The following is a 24,646-nucleotide window of genomic DNA, read 5'->3' on the forward strand; positions in this document are numbered from 1 at the left end:
CCATCTCTGGGCTATTGTAAATAGAGCTGCAATGAACATTTTGGTACATGACTCTTTTTGAATTATGGTTTTCTCAGGGTATATGCCCAGTAGTGGGATTGCTGGGTCATATGGTAGTTCTATTTGTAGCTTTTTAAGGAACCTCCATACTGTTCTCCACAGTGGCTGTATCAATTTACATTCCCACCAACAGTGTAAGAGGGTTCCCTTTTCTCCACACCCTCTCCAGCATTTATTGTTTCTAGATTTTTTGATGATAGCCATTCTGACTGGTGTGAGATGATATCTCATTGTAGTTTTGATTTGCATTTCTCTCATGATTAGTGATGTTGAGCATTCTTTCATGTGTTTGTTGGCACTCTGTATATCTTCTTTGGAGAAATGTCTATTTAGGTCTTCTGCCCATTTTTGGATTGGGTTGTTTGTTTTTTTGTTATTAAGCTGCATGAGCTGCTTATAAATTTTGGAGATCAATCCTTTGTCAGTTGCTTCATTTGCAAATATTTTCTCCCATTCTGAGGGTTGTCTTTTGGTCTTCTTTATGGTTTCCTTTGCTGCGCAAAAGCTTTTAAGTTTCATTAGGTCCCATTTGTTTACTCTTGTTTTTATTTCCATTACTCTAGGAGGTGGGTCAGAAAGAATCTTGCTGTGATTTATGTCATAGAGTGTTCTGCCTATGTTTTCCTCTAAGAGTTTGATAGTTTCTGGCCTTACATTTAGGTCTTTAATCCATTTTGAGCTTATTTTTGTGTATGGTGTCAGGGAGTGATCTAACTTCATACTTTTACATGTAGCTGTCCAGTTTTCCCAGCACCACTTATTGAATAGGCTGTCCTTTCTCCACGGTACATTTCTGCCTCCTTTGTCAAAGATAAGGTGACCATATGTGCGTGGGTTTATCTCTGGGCTTTCTATCCTGTTCCATTGATCTATCTTTCTGTTTTTGTGCCAGTACCATACCGTTTTGATAACTGTAGCTTTGTAGTATAGTCTGAAGTCTGGGAGCCTGATTCCTCCAGTTCCTTCTTTCGTTCTCAAGCTTGCTTTGGCTATTCGGGGTCTTTTGTGTTTCCATACAAATTGCAAAATTTTTTGTTCTAGTTCTGTGAAAAATGCCAGTGGTAGTTTGATAGGGATAAAGTGACTTCTTTAAGCAAAAAAGAAAGGCCACAACTAGAAACAGTAATCTTTATTATTTTCTTGCTTCAGTTACTTTTGGGTTTGGTTTCCTTAAGATGTGCATTTAGATTATTGATTTGAGATCTTTTTTTTGCTTTTTTTTTTTATAGTAGTTACAGCTGGAAATTTCTCTATTAGGACTGCTTTTGAGCACATCTTACAAGTTTTGTTATTCTGTATTGTTCTTTCCATTTGTTTCAATTTATTTTTTAATTTTCTTACGATTGCTTCTTTTACCCACTCATTGTTAAAGAGTGTGTTGTTTAGTTTTTACATATTGAGAATTTTCCAGCTTTCCTGCTGTTATTGATTTCTAATTTCATTAGATTGTGATTAGAAAAGTTGTTTTGTAATATTTCCATCTTTTCATTAAGTCTTGTTTTAGGCCTAACATTATGGTCTATTATGGAGAATATTCTTTGTGCACTTGAAAAGAATGTGATTCTGCTATAGTTGAGTGGAGTGTTTTGTATGTATCTGTTAGGTCAGATTGGTCCATAGTGTTATCAAGTCTTGTCTTTCTTTATTGATCTTCTGTCTGGTTGTTTTTCATAGTTGAAAACGGGGCATTGAAGTCTTCACTGTTACTGTTCTACTGTCTACTTATCTTTTTAATTTTGTCCATTTTTGCTTCATATATTTTGATGTTCTGTTGTTAGGTGTGTATATGTTTGCAGTTTTTATATCTTCTTGCTGTGTTGAACCTTTTATCAATATATAATGATCTTTGTCTTTTGTAAGCTCTTTTGAATTAAAATCTATTTTATTTGACATTAACATAGCCACCTCATTCTTTTGATTCCGGTTTGCATGGAATTTCTTGTTTTATCCTTTTACTTTCAACCTCTTTGTGTCCTTACATATACAGACTCTCTCATAGACAGGATCCTTTTGTTTTATCCAGCTTGCCTTTTTCTTCATTTTACTAGGAGAATTTAATACAAAGGTTTTATGAGGAATTACCTTGAAATACGTAAGTGTTTGAACTGATCCATTAGTTTTCCTTATCGTAACTTCTTTCCAAATTCATAAAGTTACCAAGAATATCCTTTTAGCCATTTCATCTGAGAGTATGGAAACATTAGTGTATCATATGTTGTTTGATGAACTATACAATGCTCATTTGTCCAGGGATTGTTTGGAGGCATATCCAGAGTTAGATTAACATGACTATGGAGACTTTTGCCCCTTTTCTTTAGCTTCTGTTGAATCATATCTGGTGTTTGTAATTTTAATAGTATATAACCTGAAGTTTGAAATCAATGCAATTAGAATGAAGTAACCAAACTACAGATATGGAGAGCAGACATTATCGTTGGGAATTCACTTCTTTTAAGAGTAGCTAACGTTCTTGAGTCAATCTGGAAAAAAGAAAAGGAAACGATTATGACACTAAAGAAAATGGGGATAATATATGATCATTGAGATATTTTATTATATTTTGAATAGCTAGTTTATTTTAATGTTATTTTATTTCAAAATCATATGATAAAAGAAGCAATTTTCTAGAAGTATACTGAATAGGGCCCCTGGAGTTTTCTCTGTTCCTTCCCAGTCTCACTAATACAAAGAGAATGAGAGGAGGCTACTTGGGAAGAGAAGTTGAGAAAGTTTTGGAAGAGGGGGAGCTGTGGGAGGAAGAAATAAAGAAAAAAAGGAATTCTCATAGAATCTTGGAAAGGCTTGGGAATGTGAGATACCAGTTATCTTGGAAGACAGGGTGGACTGAAACCAAGAAAATCAGTTGAAGTTCATATAAAGAACTAGTAGGCTCCATTGCCCAAACCCCTAGTCCCACAGAAGATTAGAGGTTTATTATCTGAAGATACTAAATCAGAGAGTCTCTAAACATGTGACCCTCAAGCTCATTCAAGGATGGGATAAGGTGCTATGCTTAACCAAGGAGATAAATACATAGAAACTCTTCGCATGGAATGGTGAGGTTCCCCCCAGTTATTTCTTCTTGACTTGGCTTCCACAGCATCATCAGTGTGCTTTTGCCCACTTTGGGAGGAGATTGGAGGATTCTCCGGTGGGTAAACTGAACTGTTCCAGATGGTGAAAAAGTAAACTATAGATGTTGACCTTTTTCCCAAAGAAAAAGTGAGCTTGCATCTTCTTCTATAGCTGGATTCTCTCCTTGTTGGACTTTTTGTTAATATAAGCTTCCTTTATCTACAATTTGTAGTTCTGTAACACATAACAGCCTTAGGTTTAATTATACAAATAAATGTTACCATTCTGAGATGAAGAAACTGGAAAAAAGGGAACAATTTCAACAAAATTTCAATTGTGTATTTCTGAAAATACTCAAGTGAGTGTATTGGACTTATCAGTGTACTTTTTTTTTTTTTTTTTTTTTGGTACGCGTGCCTCTCACTGCTGTGGCCTCTCCCGCCATGGAGCACAGGCTCCGGACGCGCAGGCTCAGCGGCCATGGCTCACGGGCCCAGCCGCTTCACGGCACGTGGGATACCCCCAGACCGGGGCACGAACCCGTGTCCCCTGCATCGGCAGGCGGATTCTCAACCACTGCGCCACCAGGGAAGCCCTATCTGTACTTTTAAAAAGATACTATATTTCAGTAAATTATACTCACCTTTTGTGCATTATAGTCAGTGATGAAGCAGATCACTGCACATCTCTCAATGGCTTAAAACAACACTAATTCTATTTTTCAGCTAAGGGTTGAATGATATACTGAGGGCCTGCTTCAAGTTCTGTGTTAGATACACATCTGTTCTACATGTGTCTCATTCTTCTTGAAGTAATGGGCTAGCTAGGGCGTGTTCTTTCTATGGTAATGGCAGAGGTACAAGAGGTCAAACCCAATTGCCCAAGCACATTTTAGCTTCCACTTGCATCACAGCTATTAACACCATTCCATTGGCCAAAACAAGTCATGAGGCAGAGCCCAGATTTATGGAGTGGGAAGTTTTACTCCCACCTTTAATTGGAGGAATTGCAAAGTCATAGGGCAAAGGTTATAGTTTGTGGCTGTACTTGAGATGTAATAAGATCTGGGACTGTAATCTTTGCAAAGGTCAAGGTCTTCCATACTCTTCAGTCTTTAGATCCCCAGTATGACCTGAAAACTATTTGTGCTTTGAGAAAGTGTTACAGGAATTTTAATCAGTGATCCATTAAATGTACTTTTCAGAATTGAAATATGTATGAAATAAAGGTTATAGTATTTTTAATTTTATGAGTAAGGTATAAGGCATATTATATTGCCATAATTTTTACCCTAATCTATTTCTTTAAGTGAATAATTTTAGAACATTGACATAGAAGATATTCAACGTATATGTATTGTTTGGTTGATGTATTTTGAGTCTCATATTATGACATTATTGTATTATTTGGCAGAAAAGATCAGGAGGAGAGGGAGAAAAGGCAATGAGCATAAATTGAGTGCCTCCCAATATGCTGGATACTACAAGATAGCATATCTATATCTCATTTTATCTTGATGTGCTCTCTTCTTATTTTGGGGGGTTATTTTGTTTTTCTTTTCATTTTTACAGATAGGATATCTGAAGTGCCCAAGTCAAGACCTTGGGCATATTCTATCCAATCGGCAAACCCAAAGGCCCCTTTTCCTGCCCTTTAGAGGAAGCTGAGCTGAAAATTCTGCCTTGGCCACTGAGGAAGCTCAGTTTTCAGTTTTACCCATATGCAAATGTCAGTATTAACTCAGTGAGTAGGAAAAGAGCATTGCAACTAAGGGACCAGTGAGAAAGCTGTCTTAGATAAGGGAAGAGTCCCATGTGAGAACTGAGAGACAGTGGGTTTATATCATATCTCATTCCCTCCCATTGTAGAAAAACTAGAAGATGACTCACGGTCACTGCCCCACCCCAGTAAATAAATACCCTTCATCTTGAGGATTATGCTTTTCATTTTTGTTTCTTAGAAAATGTGTATATTTGTTACCTTTTAAGTGTCATTGAAAGTCAAAATAAAATATGTAAAAAGCCATTATTTTAATTTTATTTTATATAGTTAATTACTGTATGTTTATATTGTGGAGTTATATATTACATATTGGTATATAATTATGCTTGCTATTGTCTAAATAATTAAAATATTTTTGTAGCATATGAATCATGCTTACATACTACGTTGTGATTTAAAAAATGTCTGGAAACTGTTCTTGTTGCCCCTGGTTGGCTCTGGTGTTTCGTTTGCTGTATTTAGGTTAATTTGATTTCCTTTAACATGTCTTACGGACATTGTCCATACAAATGCTGAAAAGTTTTTTTCTTCAGTTCCCTTAAATGAGTTTAAAACTGTTGACTTACTTATTAATGTCATGTTTTAAAATTGTCTTTCCTTGGAAAGGCAGTATGCAAATTATATACCATATTTAGATTGAAGGTTTTTTCTTCTGGTAAAATTTTTTTGATTCTCTGTTTATTTGGCCAGGACATACATATAAAATGCTAAAAAGCATTTTGACAGAAAGTAGACGGATGGAAGACTAACAACAACATTTGCATCCAGAAATTAGGTGAATGGAAGATTTAAGAATCCAGATAAATTAACCATATCAATTCAATAAATTGAGAAGGGAGTAAGACTTAATTGTTCTAACTTTACAGAAAATTATTTGCTTATTTTGGTGAAACCAATTGTTTCATGTATGTGTAGATAAGTTCATAATATGTGGGATTTTTACCTTAACATGAAATTCTACATTTTAAAGGTTTCTCTTTTAATATATAGATGTGTTTCTTATTGCAGAATGTTTTGTTTCACTGTTCTGTAGTATAGCTTCTAATTAAATCATATAAGAATGTATATGGGAATTTCATGGGAAAAATATTTACAAGTAGTATTCTTTTGATCAATAAGAAAAAAACTGTTGAGTAGATACTATCCTTATTCCCATTTTACACGAGGAAACTAAGGGACATGGGGTAATAAGTAACTTGCCCAAGGTCGTGTGGAAATAAGTGGTGGAACCAGGAGTCAGACTTCTCCACCAATCTGTCTGACTCTTAAGTTTATGCTCTTAATGACATAGTCACGTCCTCTAAGATAGTAGTAATTCTCAGAGCCCAGTCAACAGGCCTCTGGGAATCCTTGAAACTGTTTCAAGGGTCACGAGGTCAAAACTATTTTCATAATACTATCAAAACATTATTGGCTTTTTTATTGTATAGACCTTTGAACTAATAATATGGAAAAACAGTGGTGGCTAAAGCTGCTTAGTCAAGGCATTGGCACCGTACTATGCTAATAGTAATAATATTCTTCACTGGCATGCACTTGCAGGTAAGAAAAACAGCCAGTTTCACTTAAGAATGTCCTTGATGAAGTGTTAAAAATGATTGTTTATTAAGTCTTGGCCTTTGAATTACATCTTTTTAATGTTTTGTAAGACTAAATGGAAATACACATAAAGCACTTAACGCTGTATACGAAAGTGCCATGGTTGTTGCAAGAAAAAGCACTTGTGTCATTGTTTGAGTTGTGAGCTGAACTAGCCAGTTGTTTCATAGAACATCATTTTTACTTGAAACGATGACTGACAGACAAATTATGGTTTTGTAGACCTGAGTATTTAGCAGACAGTGTAAACCTGTCACTTCAAGGAAAAGAATTGACAGTATTTTTTTACCAGTAAAATTTAGGCAAATTTTTCTAAGAGAAAATTAGAATTTTAGGAGCTTGATTCTGCTGCTTAACAGCTGCCCAGTAATTAAAGACTTTTCAGATGAGATGGGTGATGATATAAATGAATGTGATATTTTAAAATAGTATAATGAAATGTGTCATCACTTAGAAGATCTGTGTAACTCAGGGAACCAGTGTTTTTCAAATGACCAATGCACAGTGTTATAAAATCTCTTCAGAGCAGAAGATGGATTTTCATGTTAAAATGTATGGAAAGTTTCAGATTCCATATTATAAATAACTTTCAGGAAATTACCACCTGTGAAGTTTTGATGTAGTATCAGAGAAAACTATCTTCAGTTATTTGGAAAGACTATTAAAATAAATTTTCCATTTCCCACTACTTATCTGGGAATAAGTATGAAGCTAGGCTTTTAAATATTTTAAGTTAAACAGTATATGGCAACAGATTGAATTCAGAGCAGATATGAAAATCTTCTGTTAAGCCATAGCTTAAAGAGATTTTTAAAAATGTAAAATTGTGCTATTCTTCTCACTAATTATTTGTTTCAGAAATATAGTAAATCTTCATTAAAATGTTAGCCATTTTTTCTGTAAAATTGATTTATTGATCATTTTAAATGAATTAATACATACCAGTTTCTCAGTTTTTATTTCTAATATGGTAAATATCAATATATCTAACCCATGTAAACAAAATGTTCTTTAGGGTCCTTTTTTAAAAAAAAAAAGTGTAAGAGTCTTAAGGACAAAAAGTTTAGGAGCTGCTGCTCTAGAAGAAACATATTTAGAAAGTACAGTATAGGACTTCCCTGGTGGCGCAGTGGTTAGGAATCCGCCTGCCAATGCAGCGGACATGGATTCGAGCCCTGGTCTGGGAGGATCCCACATGCGGCAGAGCGGCTGGGTCCGTGCGCCACAACTGCTGAGCCTGCGCTCTAGAGCCCGCACGCCTAGGACCCGTGCTCCGCAGCAAGAGAAGCCACCTCAGTGAAAAGCCCGTGCACCGCAGCAAGGGGTAGCCCCCGCTTCCCTCAACTAGAGAAAAGCCCGACTGCAGCAGTGGAGACCCAGTGCAGCCAAAAATAAAATAAATAAATTTAAAAAAAAAAAACACCATTCACTTAAAAAAAAAGAAAAAGTACCGTACATGTTAGGACAGAGAAATTGAAATTGCATGTTTTTGAAAGTGCATTAAGTGGTCTACACTTGGTAGACAAAGAAGCAATTTCTTTGGTGTCCATTGTTAGCTCTTAATCAGATATCAAATATATTCATTTGAATTGAGTGTGTTTCTCAAAACATTTATAATTGAGACACTTATTTGTATAACATTGCTAGTGTTTACTGAGGTTAACATGATACTAATGTGATCATTTACTTGAGAATTGTAGACCTTTATAAGCTATGTCAAATTGTAGACCTTTATAAGCTATAGAGATATGACAAATGTTATTAGTTGACTACCTACTTAATTGCCTAATGTATTCCTTTTTAAGTGAACTCTTTTTTTTTTTTTTGGTACGCGGGCCTCTCACTGCTGTGGCCTCTCCCGTTGCGGAGCACAGGCTCCAGACGCGTAGGCTCAGCGGCCATGGCTCACGGGCCCAGCTGCTTCACGGCACGTGGGGTACCCCCGGACCGGGCCACGAACCCGCGTCCCACGCATTGCCAGGCGGATTCTCAACCACTGCGCCACCAGGGAAGCCCCATCTGTACTTTTAAAAAGATACTATATTTCAGTAAATTATACTCACCTTTTGTGCATTATAGTCAGTGATGAAGCAAATCACTGCACATCTCTCAATGGCTTAAAACAACACTAATTCTATTTTTCAGCTAAGGGTTGAATGATATACTGAGGGCCTGCTTCAAGTTTTGTGTTAGATACACATCTGTTCTACATGTGTCTCATTCTTCTTGAAGTAATGGGCTAGCTAGGGCGTGTTCTTTCTATGGTAATGGCAGAGGTACAAGAGGTCAAACCCAATTGCCCAAGCACATTTTAGCTTCCACTTGCATCACAGCTATTAACACCATTCCATTGGCCAAAACAAGTCATGAGGCAGAGCCCAGATTTATGGAGTGGGAAGTTTTACTCCCACCTTTAATTGGAGGAATTGCAAAGTCATAGGGCAAAGGTTAAATAGTTTATGGCTGTACTTGAGATGTAATAAGATCTGGGACTGTAATCTTTGCAAAGTGAACTCTTAATGGAGTCCATGGACTTACTTTACTGCTGAAAATTTGGTAGATATGTTGTTTCCTGGGACCCGTGGCCTGTCTTATTTATGTAGTCAGGGGTAAATGTTGAATGCAGTTCTATTCCAAGGCCTAGTTATAGGGTTTGGTGAATAGATGCTAAAGTTGAAAATATCTAAATGTATGTTTTTCTGAATCTCTCTCTGCAGGATGACGTAGCTTTGCCAAAGACTTAGAAGCTAAGCAGAAAATGAGCTTAACATCCTGGTTTTTGGTGAGCAGTGGAGGCACTCGCCACAGGCTGCCACGAGAAATGATTTTTGTTGGAAGAGATGACTGTGAGCTCATGTTGCAGGTAATTGCATCTGCCTTCTGTATGTGTCTACTCAAAACCTGGAACTGACATGAAATATTTTTCTACTCCTTTGGAGGGCAACTCTACTTAACATTTGAACTTTCCAGCTCTCCCTCTTTAAGCTCTAGTTACTAGTTTAATAAATTTTCTCCCCTTGTATCATTTAAAACTAAGTTCTAAGTCTTGGAGATTATATTTTGAAAAATGAGAGCTTTGAGTAGAGAAGTTTGTTTTTAAGAAGTAAGAAGTTTCACATTATACACTTTTAAAATAAGACTTGTAAGTAATTCATAAAATTAGCATAGAATGAAGTAAAACTGAATTTTAATTATGGATACTTAATTGATACTGGAATTAATCTCTCTTTTTCTTTTCGAGGTTTTCATTATGATATCTTCCAGTAGTTTGAGCATACAGATTGTTGGCATTTACTGAATTACGTATAAAGGAGTTACTTTTAAAACATACTTCGACGATTTTTTTAAAATTAATTTATTTTTTATTTTATTTATTTATTTTATTTATTTTTGGCTGTGTTGGGTCTTCGTTGCTGCACGTGGGCTTTCTCTAGTTGAGGTGAGCGGGGGCTGCTCTTCGTTGCAGTGCGTGGGCTTCTCATTCCGGTAGCTTCTCTTGTTGCGGAGCACAGGCTCTAGGCGCAGGGGCTTCAGTAGTTGTGGCCCGCAGGCTCTAGAGCGCAGGCTCAGTAGTTGTGGCACACAGGCTTAGTTGCTCTGCGGCATTTGGGATCTTCCCGGACCAGGGCTCGAACCCCTGTCCCCTGCGTTGGCAGGCGGATTCTTGACCCCTGCGCCACCAGGGAAGCCCTTTTAAGATGTTTTTGAGCAAAGTAATTAGAAAAATGGATCCCTTGGTTTTTGAGATTTAGTTACTTTAATAGGTCCTGGCAATCTAGAATAGAATCTTATCCCCTTGCCCTCCCCTCTTTTGTTGGTAAAAAACTGTAAACAAGTACTTAGAATAGAGAGATTTGTTCTGTTAGCCCAGAGTTTCTCAACTGGGGTGATCCTGCCTCCCCCCAATTCCCCCAAAAGATATTTGGCAGTATTGGAGACATTTTGATTTTTTTTTTTTTTAAGAGACAGTTGATTTTTTTTTAATATATTTATTTATTTATTTAGTCATTTATTTATTTATTTAGGCTGCCCCAGGTCTTAGTTGCGGCATATGGGATCTTCGTTGCCTCATGCAGGATCTTTAGTTGCAGCATGCAGACTTCTTAGTTGCAGGATCTTTAGTTGCACTGGGATCTAGTTCCCTGACCAGGGATTGAACCTGGACCCCCTGCATTGGGAGCGCATAGTCTTACCCACTGGACAACCAGGGAAGTCCCCATTTTGATTGTTGTGCATGGTAGAGGGTTGGAGGTGGTTGCTACTGACATTCAGTAGGCAAAGGTCAAGAGGCCAGGGGGGGTTGCAAACGTCCTACAGTATATAACATACTTCTTCATACCCCCTGTACCACACCCACCAAACACACCCAACAAAGAATTATTTGGCCAAAAATATCAATAGTGCTGAGACTGAGAAACCCTACATTGTCCCCAGAAAAGTCAGATCTGCATATGTTTACATACGTTTTTACTTTAAAATTAAAGAACTTATTTTATAGTTTTGAGACAGTAAAAGTAAAGCCACTATATAGCTATATGAGTATATGAGTTACATGTATAAAGAAACCTTATTTAAAGAAATTCAATGAGAGAAATAGAATAGTACAGAGATTTTTCTGGGCTCCTCAGTGAGATGGAGTAGTGAGACTAGCAACTGAGAAGGCAGTAATGATTCTGTTTGGATGCCCCTTGTAACTGAAACATATCTTAAGTTCAAACTGGGGGGAACTCATTCATTAGAGTGGAAGAGGTACTTTCTGTGTGGCATTTGTGTCAACTAGCAGAGCAGTGTCCTAGGAAATGTGGGAATGGCTGTTTAGGAACTTGCAGAATAAATCTTTTCTTACATGGAGATAAGATTAAGAGACATGACTGGTAAGGTGTCTGTGTCCTGGATTATGTGTAACAAATGTAAGTTGTCTGACAATTTGTGAGGTGGAGGGAGGAAGCTGAAAGTCCAAGGAGACCAAGATGGGTTCCAATTCACAGGACACACCATCGGAGAGGAAAGAGCTACATAGAGAAAGAACTCTGTGGAGGATTACCCTTGAGTATGCAGTTGAGTACTGATCAGCACACATATGTGAAGAAACTACCCAAGGGCAGGGGAAAAAAATCCCACTCAAATTAGAGTTAATAGTATCCGGCACTAACAGGGTCAGGAATGGTGCCTGTTGCTAACAGCCAGACTGGAAAACCTCACAATTCACAGGGAATTGGTCTCTACCCCTTAGTAGTGGGGAAATAATTAACCCTAGTCTGAGTTCTACTCTTATCTCAATCTTAAAAACAATACTCAAAAGGGTCACACTGTTTTTAAGTAACTTAGCTGTGTCCCAGACCAAAGTTCAAGAATATTTATAGGAATACAGAAATACAAAGGTAAAATTCCCAGTGTTTGTTAACCAATAAAAAATTATCAGGTCTGTAAAGAAGCAGGAAAATGTGACCCATAATGAAGATTGATTAAAGATTTTCTGTTTTTGAAGAGTTTGGCAAAGTTTGGCAAAATTTAAAAATGGCAAAACAATCTTGAAAAAGAAGAATAAAGTTGCACAACTCACACTTCTCAGCTTCAAAATTTATTACAAAGCTGGCAATACTGGAATAAGGGTAGACATACAGACAAATGGAACAGAATGAAGAGTTCAGAAGGAAACCCATATATCTATGGCTGTTACGGTTTGAATTGTGTCCCCCACCCCCAAAGATGTATCAAAGTCCTAATATCCCATACTTGTGAATGTGATCTTATTAGGAAATAGAGTCTTTGAGGATGTGATCAAGTTAAATGAAGTCATTAGGGTGGACCTTAAGCAAATATAACTTGGTGTCACATGATGAGGAGAAGACAGACACAGAAAGAAGACAGCCATGTAAAGATAGAAGCAGAGATTAAGAGTTATGCTACCAGAAGCTAAGGAAACCTGGGGCTACCAGAAACTGGAAGAGGCAAGGAAGGATTCTTCCCTGGAAGTTTTGGAGGAAACATGGCCCTGCCAACTCCTTGATTTTGGACTTCATGAATCCAGAACTTTGAGAGAATAAACTTGGACTGTTTTAAGCCACTCAATTTATGGTACTTTTTTATGGCAGCCCAAGGAAACTGCTACAGTAGGTTTTTGAGAAGGGTGCCAAGTCCATTCAGTAGAGGAAAGAGTGGTCTTTCCAACAGATAAAGCTAGGACAACTGGATTTCTACATGTAAAAGAATGAATTTGGACCCCTACCTTACAACATATATAAAAATTAACTCAAAATGGATCAGTGACCTGAATATAAGAGCTAAAGCCATAAAACTCTTAGAAGAAATCATAGGGATAAATCGTCATGACCTTGGATTTGGCAGTGGATTCTTAGATATGGTACCAATAGCACAAGCAACAAAAGAAAAAGTAGGTAAATTGGACTTCATCAAAATTAGAAACTTGTGCATCTAAGGATACTATCAAGAGAGGAAAAAGACAACTCTCAGAATTGGAGAAAATATTTGCAAAACCATACATATCTTATAATATCCAGAGTATATAAAGAACAACTACAACTCAACAACAAATATACAAACAGCCCCCTTAAAAAATGGTCAAAAGACTTGAGTAGACATTTCGCCAAAGAGATATAAAAATGGCTAATAAGCACATGAAAGTCACTCAACATCATTTGTCATTAAGAAATGCAGATCAGAACCACAATGAAATACTGCTTCATATCTACTGGGATGGCAATAATGTTAAAGAAAAAAAAAAAAGAAGATAAGTGTTGGTAAGGGTATGGAGAAATTGAAATTCTTGTACTTTGCTGGTGGGAATGTGAAAAATGGGGTAGCCGCTGTGGAAAACAATTTAGTGGTCCCTCAAAAAGCTAAACAGAATTATCATATGACCCAGCAATTCCACTAGTAGGCTATACCCAGAATAATTGAAAGCTAGGACTCAAACAGATACTTGTATTTAAGTCAGTGTTCATTGTAGTGTTATTCACAGTAGCCAAAAGGTGACAACAACCCAAGTGTCCAGCAGCAGATGAAGGGATAAACAAAATACAGTATATGTCAATACATATAATGGATTATTATTCAGTTACAAAAAGAAACGAAGTTTGAATACATGCTGCAACAGAAATGAACCTTGAAAACATTATGCTAAATGAAATAAGCCAGAAACAAATGACAAATGTATGATTCCACTTACATGAAATATCTAAAAGAAGCAAATTCATAGAGATACAAAGTAGATTAGTGGTTACCAGTGGCTGGAGGAAGGAGGGTTGAAGAGTTATTGCTATACAGTTACAGTTTCTGTTTGGAGTGATGAAAGAATTTTGGAAAGGGGTATGGTTTGGGGTGTTAAATTTTGGAATCGGATATTGTGCAATGGTGATGATTGCACAACATTGTAAATTTAATTAATGCCACTGAATCGTACAATGAAAATGGTTAAAATGACAAATATTATGTTATATATATTTTACCACAGTGAAAAATCTAGAGGGAAATCAATGGCAATAGAATTTTAAAATATCATTGAATCAATTCAGGTATTATAATCAAAATAATGCCTTTATAACAAATTAAAAGAAAATCAATAATTTTTAAAGCACAAAAACCACTATTACCACTATAAGAAGTCAAACATTAAAATAACATTTTTTATTTAAAATTCATCAATGTGTCTGATGTGGGCATCTGTTCTACTTATGACTATTTTTAAATTTATGCTTTATTTAAAAAATAAAATATAAAGTTGGTGAAACTCCATGATCAGGCAAGAAAAAAACCAGTTTTGACCTGTTACTCAGACTCCACCTCTAGAGATACTTCTGCCCTTAATCTGATAGGAGCATACTCCTTTTAGCACTACCCTGGACACAGTGTATTCTCTGAAAAAGTTCCATGATTTGATCACCATCATGGTTACCTGGTAGTCAGAATCAGTGCTACAAATTAATGGAACTCCTCTTAGTACAGAAAGACACATCTTTTGTATGGAAGTAAGAACAAGTATTTGCAAATTGTATTTAGTTTTGTTTTTTTTCGCGGTACGCGGGCCTCTCACTGTTGTGGCCTCTCCCGTTGCAGAGCACAGGCTCTGGACGCACAGGCTCAGTGGCCATGGCTCATGGGCCTAGCCTCTCTGCGGCATGTGGGATCTTCCCGGACCAGGGCACGAACCCGTGTCCCCTGCATCGGCATGCGGACTCTCAACCACCAGGGAAGCCCTATATTTAGTTTTTAAATGGTTTAGTCGAGGAGCTTCAAGGTGGCGAAAGAGTATGACATGGAGATCACCTTCCTCCCCACAAATACATCAGAAATACCTCTATCTACATGTGGAACAGCTCCTACACAACACCAACTGAACGCTGGCAGAAGACCTCAGACCTCCCAAAAGGCAAGAAACTCCTACACGTACCTGGGTAGGGCAAAAGAAAAAAGAAAAAACAGAGGCAAAAGAATAGGGATGGAACCTGCACCAGTGGGAGAGAGCTGTGAAAGAGGAAAGGTTTCCACACACTAGGAAGCCCCTTCGTGGGCGGAGACTGCGGAGCTTCGGAGCCACGGAGGAGAGTGCAGCAACAGGGGTGCAGAGGGCAAAGTGGAGAGATTCCCGCACGGAGGATCGGTGCTGACCAGCACTCACCAGCCCAAGAGGCTTGTCTGCTCACCTGCTGGGACGGGTAGGGGCTGGGAGCTGAGGCTCGGGCTTCCGTCAGATCCCAGGGAGAGGACTGGGGTTGGCTGTGTGAACACAGCCTGAAGCGGGCTAGTGTGCCACGGCTAGCCTGGAGGGAGTCTGGGAAAAAGTCTGGAGCTGCTGAAGAGGCAAGAGACTTTTTCATGCCTCTTTGTTTCGTGGTGCACAAGAAGGGGGATTCAGAGCGCCGCTTAAAGGAGCTCCAGAGACGGGTGTGAGCTGCAGCTATCAACACAGACCCCAGAGACGGGCGTGAGATGCTAAGGCTGCTGCTGCATCCACCAAGAAGCCTGTGTGCAAACACAGGTCACTATCCACACTACCCATCCCGGGAGCCTGTGCAGCCTGCCACTGCCAGGGTCCTGTGATCCAAGGACAACTTCCCCAGGAGAACACACAGCGCACCTCAGGCTGGTGCAATGTCACGCCGGCCTCTGCCACCACAGGCTCTCCCAGCATTCTGTACCCCTCCCTCCCCCTGGCCTGAGTGAGCCAGGGCCCCCGAATCAGCTAACCCCATCCTTACTGAGTGAAGAACAGATGCCCTCAGGTGACATACATGCAGAAGCGGGGCCAAATCCAAAGCTGAAAGCCAGAAGCGAACAAAGAAGAGAAAGGGAAATCTCTCCCAGCAGCATCAGGAGCAGTGGATTAACTCACCACAGTCAACTTGATGTACCCTGCATCTGTGGAATACTTGAATAGACAACAAATCATGCCAAATTGAGGAGATGGACTTTGGGAGCAATGATATATTTTTTTTTTTTCCCTTTTTCTCTTTTTCTAAGTGTGCATGTGTATGCATCTATGTGTGATTTTGTCTGTATAGCTTTGCTTTTACCATTTGTCCTAGGGTTCTGTCTGTCTTTTTTTACTATAGTTTTTAGCTCTTCTTGTCATTGGTAGGTTTGTTTTTGGTTTGGTTGCTCTCTTCTTTCTTTCTTTCTTTTTTATTACTTTAAAAAATTTTTTTTAATAATTTTTGTTTTTTATTTTAATAACTTTTTAATTTAATTTAATTTTATCTTCTTCTTTCTTTCTTTCTATTTCTTCTCCATTTTATTCTGAGTCGTGTGGATGACAGGCTCTTGGTGCTCCAGCCAGGTGTCAGGGCTGTGCCTCTGAGGTGAGAAACCCAAGTTCAGGACATTGGTCACACAGCTGGGAGACCAGCTCCAGGTAATATAAAGCAGCGAAAATATCCCAGAGATCTCCATCTCAACGCCAAAACCCAGCTCCACTCAACAACCAGCAAGTTCCAGTGCTGGACACCCTATACCAAACAACTAGCAAGACAGGAACACAACCCCACCCATTAGCGGAAAGGCTGCCTAAAATCATTATAAGGCCACAGACAGACACCCCAAAACACACCACCAGACGTGGACCTGCCCACCAGAAAACAAGATCCAGCCTCATCCACCAGAACACAGGCCCTAGTCCCCTCCATCAGGAAGCCTACACAACCCACTGAACCAACCTTAGCCACTGGGGGCAGACACCCAAAACAACGGGAACTATGACTTGCAGCCTACGAAAAGGAGACCCCAAATGCAGTAAGGTAAGCAAAATGAGAAGACAGAGAAGCACACAGCTCATGAAGGAGCAAGGTGAAAACCCACCAGACCCAACAAATGAAGAGGAAATAGGCAGTCTACCTGAAAAAGAATTCAGAATAATGATAGTAAAGATGATCCAAAATCTTGGAAATAGAATGGAGCAAATACAAGAAACATTTAACAAGGACCTAGAAGAACTAAAGAGCAAACAAACAGTGATGAACCACACAATAAATGAAATTAAAAATTCTCTAAAAGGGATCAATAGCAGAATAACTGAGGCAAAAGAATGGATAAGTGACCTGGAAGATAAAATAGTGGAAGTAACTACTGCAGAGCAGATTAAAGAAAAAGAAATGAAAAGAATTGAGGACAGTCTCAAAGACCTCTGGGAAAACATTAAACACACCAACATTCGAATTATAGGGGTCCCAGAAGAAGGAGAGAAAACGAAAGGGACTGAGAAAATATTTGAAGAGATTTTAGTTGAAACCTTCCCTAATACGGGAAAGGAAAGAGTTAATCAAGTCCAGAAAGCACAGAGAGTCCCATACAGGATAAATCCAAGGAGAAACACGCCAAGACACATATTAATAAAAACATCAAAAATTAAATAAGAAGAAAAAGTGTTAAAAGCAGCAAGGGAAAAACAACAAATAACATACAACGGAATCACCGTAAGGTTAACAGCTGATATTTCAGCAGAAACTATGCAAGCCAGGAGAGAATGGCAGGATATTTAAAGTGATGAAGGGGAAAAACCTACAACCAAGATTACTCTACCCAGAAACGATCTCATTCAGATTTGATGGAGAAATTAAAACCTTTACAGACAAGCAGAAGCTAAGAGAATTCAGCAGCACCAAACCAAGTTTACAACAAATGCTAAAGGAACTTCTCTACGCAGGAAACACAAGAGAAGGAAAAGACCTACAATAACAAACCCAAAACAATTAAGAAAATGGTAATAGGAACATACATATCGATAATTACCTTAAATGTAAATGGATTAAATGCTCCAACCAAAAGACATAGACTGGCTGAATGGATACAAGAACAAGACTCGTATATATGCTGTCTGCAAGAGACGCACTTCAGACCTAGGGACACATACAGACTGAAAGTGAGGGGATGGAAAAAGATATTCCATGCAAATGGAAATCAAAAGAAAGCTTGAGTAGCAATTCTCATATCAGACAAAATAGACTTTAAAACAAAGACTATTACAAGAGGCAAAGAAGGACACTACCTAAAGATCAAGGGATCAATCCTAGAAGAAGATATAACAATTGTAAATATTTATGCACCCACCATAGGAGCACCGCAATACATAAGGCAAATACTAACAGCCATAAAAGGGGAAACCGATAGTAACACAATCATAGTAGGGAACTGTAACACCCCACTTTCACCAATGGACAGATCATCCAAAATGAAAATAAATAAGGAAACACAAGCTTTAAATGATACATTAAAGAAGATGGACTTAATTGATATTAATAAGACATTCCATCCAAAAACAACAGAATATACTTTCTTCTCAAGTGCTCATGGAACATTTTCCAGGATAGATCATATCTTGGGTCACAAGTCAAGGCTTGGTAAATTTAAGAGAGTTGAAATCATATCAAGTATCTTTTCTGACCACAACGCCATGAGACTAGATATCAATTACAGGAAAAATTGTGTAAGAAATAAAAACACGTGGAGGCTAAACAATAAACTACTTAATAACCAAGAGATCACTGAAGAAATCAAAGAAGAAATCAAAAAATACCTAGAAACAAATGACAATGAAAACACGACGACCCAAAACCTATGGGATGCAGCAAAAGCAGTTCTAAGAGGGAAGTTTATAGCAATATGATCCTACCTTAAGAAACAAGAAACATCTCAAATAAACAACCTGACCTTACACCTAAAGCAATTAGAGAAAGAACAGCAAAGTTAGCAAAAAGAAAGAAATCATAAAGATCAGATCAGAAATAAATGAAAAAGAAATGAAGGAAATGATAGCAAAGATCAATAAAACTAAAACCTGGTTCTTTGAGAAGATAAACAAAATTGACAAACCATTAGGCAGACTCATCAAGAAAAAGAGGGAGAAGACTCAAATCAATAGAATTAGAAATGAAAAAGGAGAAGTAAAAACTGACACTGCAGAAATACAAAGGATTGTGAGAGAGTACTACAAGCAACTCTGTGCCAATAAAATGCACAACCTGGAAGAAATGGACAAATTCTTAGAAATGCACAACCTACCAAGACTGAATCAGGAAGAAATAGAAAATATGAACAGACCAGTCACAAGCACTGAAATTGAAACTGTGCTTAAAAATCTTCCAAGAAACAAAAGCCCAGGGACCAGAAGGCTTCAGAGGCGAATTCTATCAAACATTTAGAGAAGAGCTAACACCTATCCTTCTCAAACTCCTACAAAATGTAGCAGAGGGAGGAACACTCCCAGACTAATTCTACAAGGCCACCATCACCCTGATACCAAAACCAAAGATGTCACATAGAAAGAAAACTACAAGCCAATATCACTGATGAACATAGTTGCAAAAATCCTTAACAAAATACTAGCAAACAGAATCCAACAGCACATTAAAAGGATCATACACGATGATCAAGTGGGGTTTATCCCAGGAATGCCAGGATTCTTCAATATACACAAATAAATCAATGTGTTCCATCATAATAACCAGTTGAAGGAGAAAAACCATATGATCATCTCAATAGATGCAGAGAAAGCTTTTGACAGAATTCAACACCCATTTATGATAAAAACCCTCCAGAGAGTAGGCATAGAGGGAACTTACCTCAACATAATAAAGGCTATATATGACAAACCCACAGCCAACATCGTTCTCAATGGTGAAAAACTGAAACCATTTCCATTAAGATCAGGAAAAAGACAAGGTTGCCCACTCTCACCACTATTATTCAACACAGTTTTGGAAGTTTTAGCCACAGCAATCAGAGAAGAAAAAGAAATAAATGGAATCTAAATTGTAAAAGAATAAGTAAAGCTATCACTGTTTGCACATGACATGATACTATACATAGAGAATCCTAAAGATGCTACTAGAAAACTACTAGACCCAATCAATGAATTTGGTAAAGTTGCAGGATACAAAATTAATGCACAGAAATCTCTTGCATTCCTATACACTGATGATGAAAAATCTGAAAGTGAAATCAAGAAAACACTCCCATTTACCATTGCAACAAAAAGAATAAAATATCTAGGTATAAACCTGCCTAAGGAGACAAAAGACCTGTATGCAGAAAATTATGACACTGATGAATGAAATTAAAGATGATACAAATAGATGGAGTGATATACCATGTTCTTGGATTGGAAGAATCAACATTGTGAAAATGACTCTACTACCCAAAGCAATCGACAGATTCAATGCAATCCCTATCAAACTACCAATGGCATTTTTAATAGAACAGCAGAAAAAATTTCACAATTTGTTTGGAAACACAAAAGACTCTGAATAGCCAAAGCAATCTTGAGAAAGAAAAACGGAGCTGGAGGAATCAGGATCCCTGACTTCAGACTATACTGCAAAGCTACAGTAATCAAGACAGTATGGTATTGCACAAAAACAGAAATAATAGATCAATGGAACAGGATAGAAAGCCCAAAGATAAACCCACGCACATACGGTCACCTTATCTTTGATAAAGGAGGCAATAATATACAGTGGGAAAAAGACAGCCTCTTAAATAAGTGTTGCTGGTAGAACTTGGACAGCTACATGTAAAAGAATGAAATTAGAACACTCCGTAACACCATACACAGAAATAACCTCAAAATGGATTAAAGACCTAAATGTAAGGCCAGACACTGTCAGACTCTTAGGGGAAAACATAGGCAGAACACTCTTTGACATAAATCACAGCAAGATCCTTTTTGACCCACCTCCTAGAGAAATGGAAATAAAAAGAAAAATAAACAAATGGGAGCTAATGAAACTTAAAAGCTTTTGCACAGCAAAGGAAACCATAAGATGAAAAGGCAACCCTCAGAATGGGAGAAAATATTTGCAAATGAAGCAACTGACAAAGGATTAATCTCCAAAATTTACAAGCAGCTCATGCAGCTCAATATCAAGAAAAGAAAAACAGTCCAGTCCAGAAATGGGCAGAAGACCTAAGTAGACATTTCTCCAAAGAAAATGTACAGATTGCCAACAAGCACATGAAAGAATTCTCAACATCATTAATCATTAGAGAAATTCAAATCAAAAATATAGTGGGATATCATCTCACACCGGTCAGAATGGACATCTTCAAAAAATCTACAAACAATAAATGCTGAAGTGGGTGTGGAGAAAAGGGAACCATCTCACACTGTTGGTGGGAATGTAAATTGATACAGCCACTATGGAGAACAGTATGGAGGTTCCTTAAAACCTACAAATAGAACTACCATATGACTCAGCAATCCCACTACTGGGCATATATCCTGAGAAAACCATAATTCAAAAAGAGTCATGAACCACCGTGTTCATTGCAGCTCTATTTACAATAGGCAGGACATGCAAGCAACCTAAGTGTCCATCAACAGATGAATGGATATAGAAGATTTGGCACATGTATACAATGGAATATTACTCAGCCACAAAAGGAAACGAAATTGAGTTGCTTGTAGTGAGGTGCATGGACCTAGAGTCTGTCACACGGAGTGAAGTAAGTCAGAAAGAGAAAAACAAGTACCATATGCTAACAGATATGTATGGAATCTAAAAAAAATGGTCATGAAGAACATAGGGATAAGACGGGCATAAAGACGCAGACCTACTAGAGAATGTACTTGAGGATACGGGGAGGGGGAAGAGTAAGCTGGGACAAAGTGAGAGAGTTGCATGGACATATATACACTACTAAATGTCAAATACAGAGCTAGTGGGAAGCAGCCACATAACACAGGGAGATCAGCTCAGTGCTTTGTGACCACCTAGAGGGGTGGGATAGGGAGGGTGGGAGACGTTAGAAGGAAGAGATATGGGGATATATGTATATGTATAACTGATTCACTTTGTTATAAAGCAGAAACTAACACACCATTGTAAAGCAATTATACTCCAAAAGAGATGTTAAAAAAAAAAGGCCAAGCCGTAAAAAGTAAAATAAAATAAATAAATAAATAAATGGTTTAGTTTTTCATAGAATATTAGTAAAATAAATGGATTATTTAAAACTTACTATTCTTTTTATATTATTTCTGAAAAGTGAACTAAGCTCACGTATGGAGAAGTGGAGACTCACAAGTATATAAATATTAGTGAAACATATTTGTTCAGAGCTCTAGAGTTGATGAAGTTATGTTTTCATTTTAAGGCGTTATGTAGATGAAATGTTTCTACATTGTTTAGATCAGTTGTGAGAAGTAAAATTGTTAGAAATACAAATAATTACTTTTTGCTTTTTTAAAGAGTCAATAAAAGAAGATCTTTTAAATTTTCTTAACCTAATTTAGTATTTATGGTTTATAACCCTTTATTTTTAACATACAGGAAACAACTGGTTAGTTGTTAGGTTTTAGAATCTCTGCCTCTGAATAATTTTCAGTAGTTTCTTACCTGTAAAGATTTCAACTACAAATAGATTTACCGGCATTGTAAACAGTACTTTGATGATAATGTAGCTTAAAACCCAGTGCAAAATGGAAACAAATAATCCATGAGGTCATATGCTCTGTTTGATTACAATTACATTTTTTTGTTAATTATGACCAAAAAAAGTTTTGAATTTTTTGTTGTTATTTCATCTCATTCCAAAAATGGTATTCTAAAGAATGTGGTCATTGAGAAGAAAATGTGCTTGGATATTAAAGAGTTGGTGATTAAACAAGGGATTCTGGAATTCGAGTTTTGTTTCTGCCACTTACCTTGGAAGACTTTAGCAAATTAATGAACTTGCTGTGCTTGTTTGTTGTGCTATAGAAAGATGATTATACCATGCTATGTTCCATAAGACATATGTAAAATAAATCTTAGAGAGTGTGAATGAAAGGTATAAAGTATAATTATCGGGTAAAGATTATACCGTCTTTGTTTTTTTTGTTTTTGTTTTCATTTGCGATACGCGGGCCTCTCACTGCCGCGGCCTCTCCCGTTGCGGGGCACAGGCTCCGGACGCGCAGGCTCAGTGGCCATGGCCCACGGGCCCAGCCACTCCACGGCACGTGGGATCCTCCCAGACCGGGGCACGAACCCACGTCCCCTGCATCGGCAGGCGGACTCTCAACCACTGCGCCACCAGGGAAGCCCCCCATCTTTGTTTTGAGTGATACACAATATTACTAGTATTAAAAGTACCATGCCGTTGAATTATACTTTCTTTTGTTCTCAGTGTTTATTTTTGTTGGTTCAATTGTTCCTCAAGAATTTCTTAAAGATAGAATTACCTCCATTTTACAGATGGTAAAATTAAGATTCAGAAAGACTTAGTCACTGTGTTTTATTACAATATATTGGATTCTTCTGTATACAAGTTGAGTTGCATTTTGAAAAAAGTTCATATCTAAATTCTAATTTTATCTTAATTGTACCAAACGGATGAATTTTGCTCTATTTGGAGAATCATCATCATACTAATTAAATAGTTTTCCTAATGCATAATAGAAAATATAATAAAATTATATTTGACTCACTGTTTTAATATTTTAATTTTTGTATGATGTATTAACAGAATGTGTTTTGAAGATCATAGGTTAGTAATTTTCATCTATCCTTTGGAGCACATAGCAAAGGATAAATCACTGTTTATTACTATGATTGTAAAAACGCAACTGGACTTTTAAAGAATCTTTCAGCTACACTATCTTTAAAGAACATTTTTTTTAATTATTTTTTTATTTTTGGCTGTGTTGGGTCTTCGTTGCTGCACGCGGGTGTTCTCTAGTTGCGGCGAGTGGGAACTACTCTTTGTTGCGGTGTGTGGGCTCCTCATTGCAGTGGCTTCTCTTGTTGCACAGCACTGGCTGTAGGTGTGCGGTCTTCAGTAGTTGCGGCTTGTGGGCTCAGTAGTTGTGGCTCATGGGCTCTAGAGCTCAGACTCAGTAGTTGTGGCACACAGGCTTAGTTGCTCTGCGGCATGTGGGATCTTCCCGGGCCAGGGCTCGAACCCATGTCCCCCGCATTGGCAGGCGGATTCTTAACCATTGCGCCACCAGGGAAGCCCCTCTTTTAAAATTTTTAAATGATGAGACATACAGTGGCAATCTTTGTCTTTTTAGTTTTTTCTTAACATATGTATCCATGTATTTGTGTCTTTTTCTCTCATATTTTTAGTAGGAAAGAGAAATAATAGCCATTTCATATCCAATGTGTATATAGATAGGGTCTCTCTGTCCTTTAAGGCTTAGAGCCTAGTAGAAGGATATGTGTATGTAAATAAGTGGGTATAAACAGTATGTACAAGACAGTGATGGGAGTTGGTATGGGGTACAGAAAAAAGAGATTGGTCAGTTCTGCCTGCAAGGAAATGTGGGAATGTGAAATCTGGAAAGACTTCTGGAGGAGATGGCTTTAGCTGAATTATCTTAAAAGATGAATAAATGGTTTCTGGAAGGTTAGAGTGTGGTTGAGTGTGTGGTATTGAAGATAGCATGGCATTCAGTGTCTATTTAGGTAAATTAAAATAGTTCCTTGAAGTTTGTATATAAGATGTGAAGGCAAACGTTTTGAGAGATTAAGACGGGCATTAGAAGAGGCCAGATCGTGGCAGGCCTTGTGTTCTATATTAAAGACTTGGTGTATCTTACCTTAGCCAGTAAGAGGAGTTTTTAAGCAGAGCGATATTGCCTTTTCAGATGCTTCCCATGCATTTAATCCTCACAAAAAAAAATCTGTGAGCTAGG

General features: G+C 37.7%; 1 protein-coding gene across 13 annotated transcripts in view; it reads left to right on the plus strand.

Moving 5' to 3' along the window:
- The window catches only part of CEP170 (centrosomal protein 170), a 148,281-nt gene that overhangs the window by 29,840 nt on the left and 93,795 nt on the right, over positions 1 to 24,646 (plus strand). For 12 of the 13 annotated variants that reach the window (XM_033851783.2, XM_033851798.2, XM_033851801.2 and 9 more), the window contains one exon: positions 9,234 to 9,379. In XM_033851783.2, the coding sequence (XP_033707674.1) occupies positions 9,275 to 9,379 (105 nt within the window). In that variant the 5' untranslated portion in view covers positions 9,234 to 9,274. Of the gene's footprint in view, positions 1 to 5,607; positions 5,693 to 9,233; positions 9,380 to 24,646 lie in introns of all 13 variants that reach the window. The other variant, XM_073801436.1, reaches the window with a different exon arrangement.

This window comes from Tursiops truncatus, chromosome 1 (assembly GCF_011762595.2).
Source record: "Tursiops truncatus isolate mTurTru1 chromosome 1, mTurTru1.mat.Y, whole genome shotgun sequence".
NCBI lineage: Eukaryota > Metazoa > Chordata > Mammalia > Artiodactyla > Delphinidae > Tursiops > Tursiops truncatus.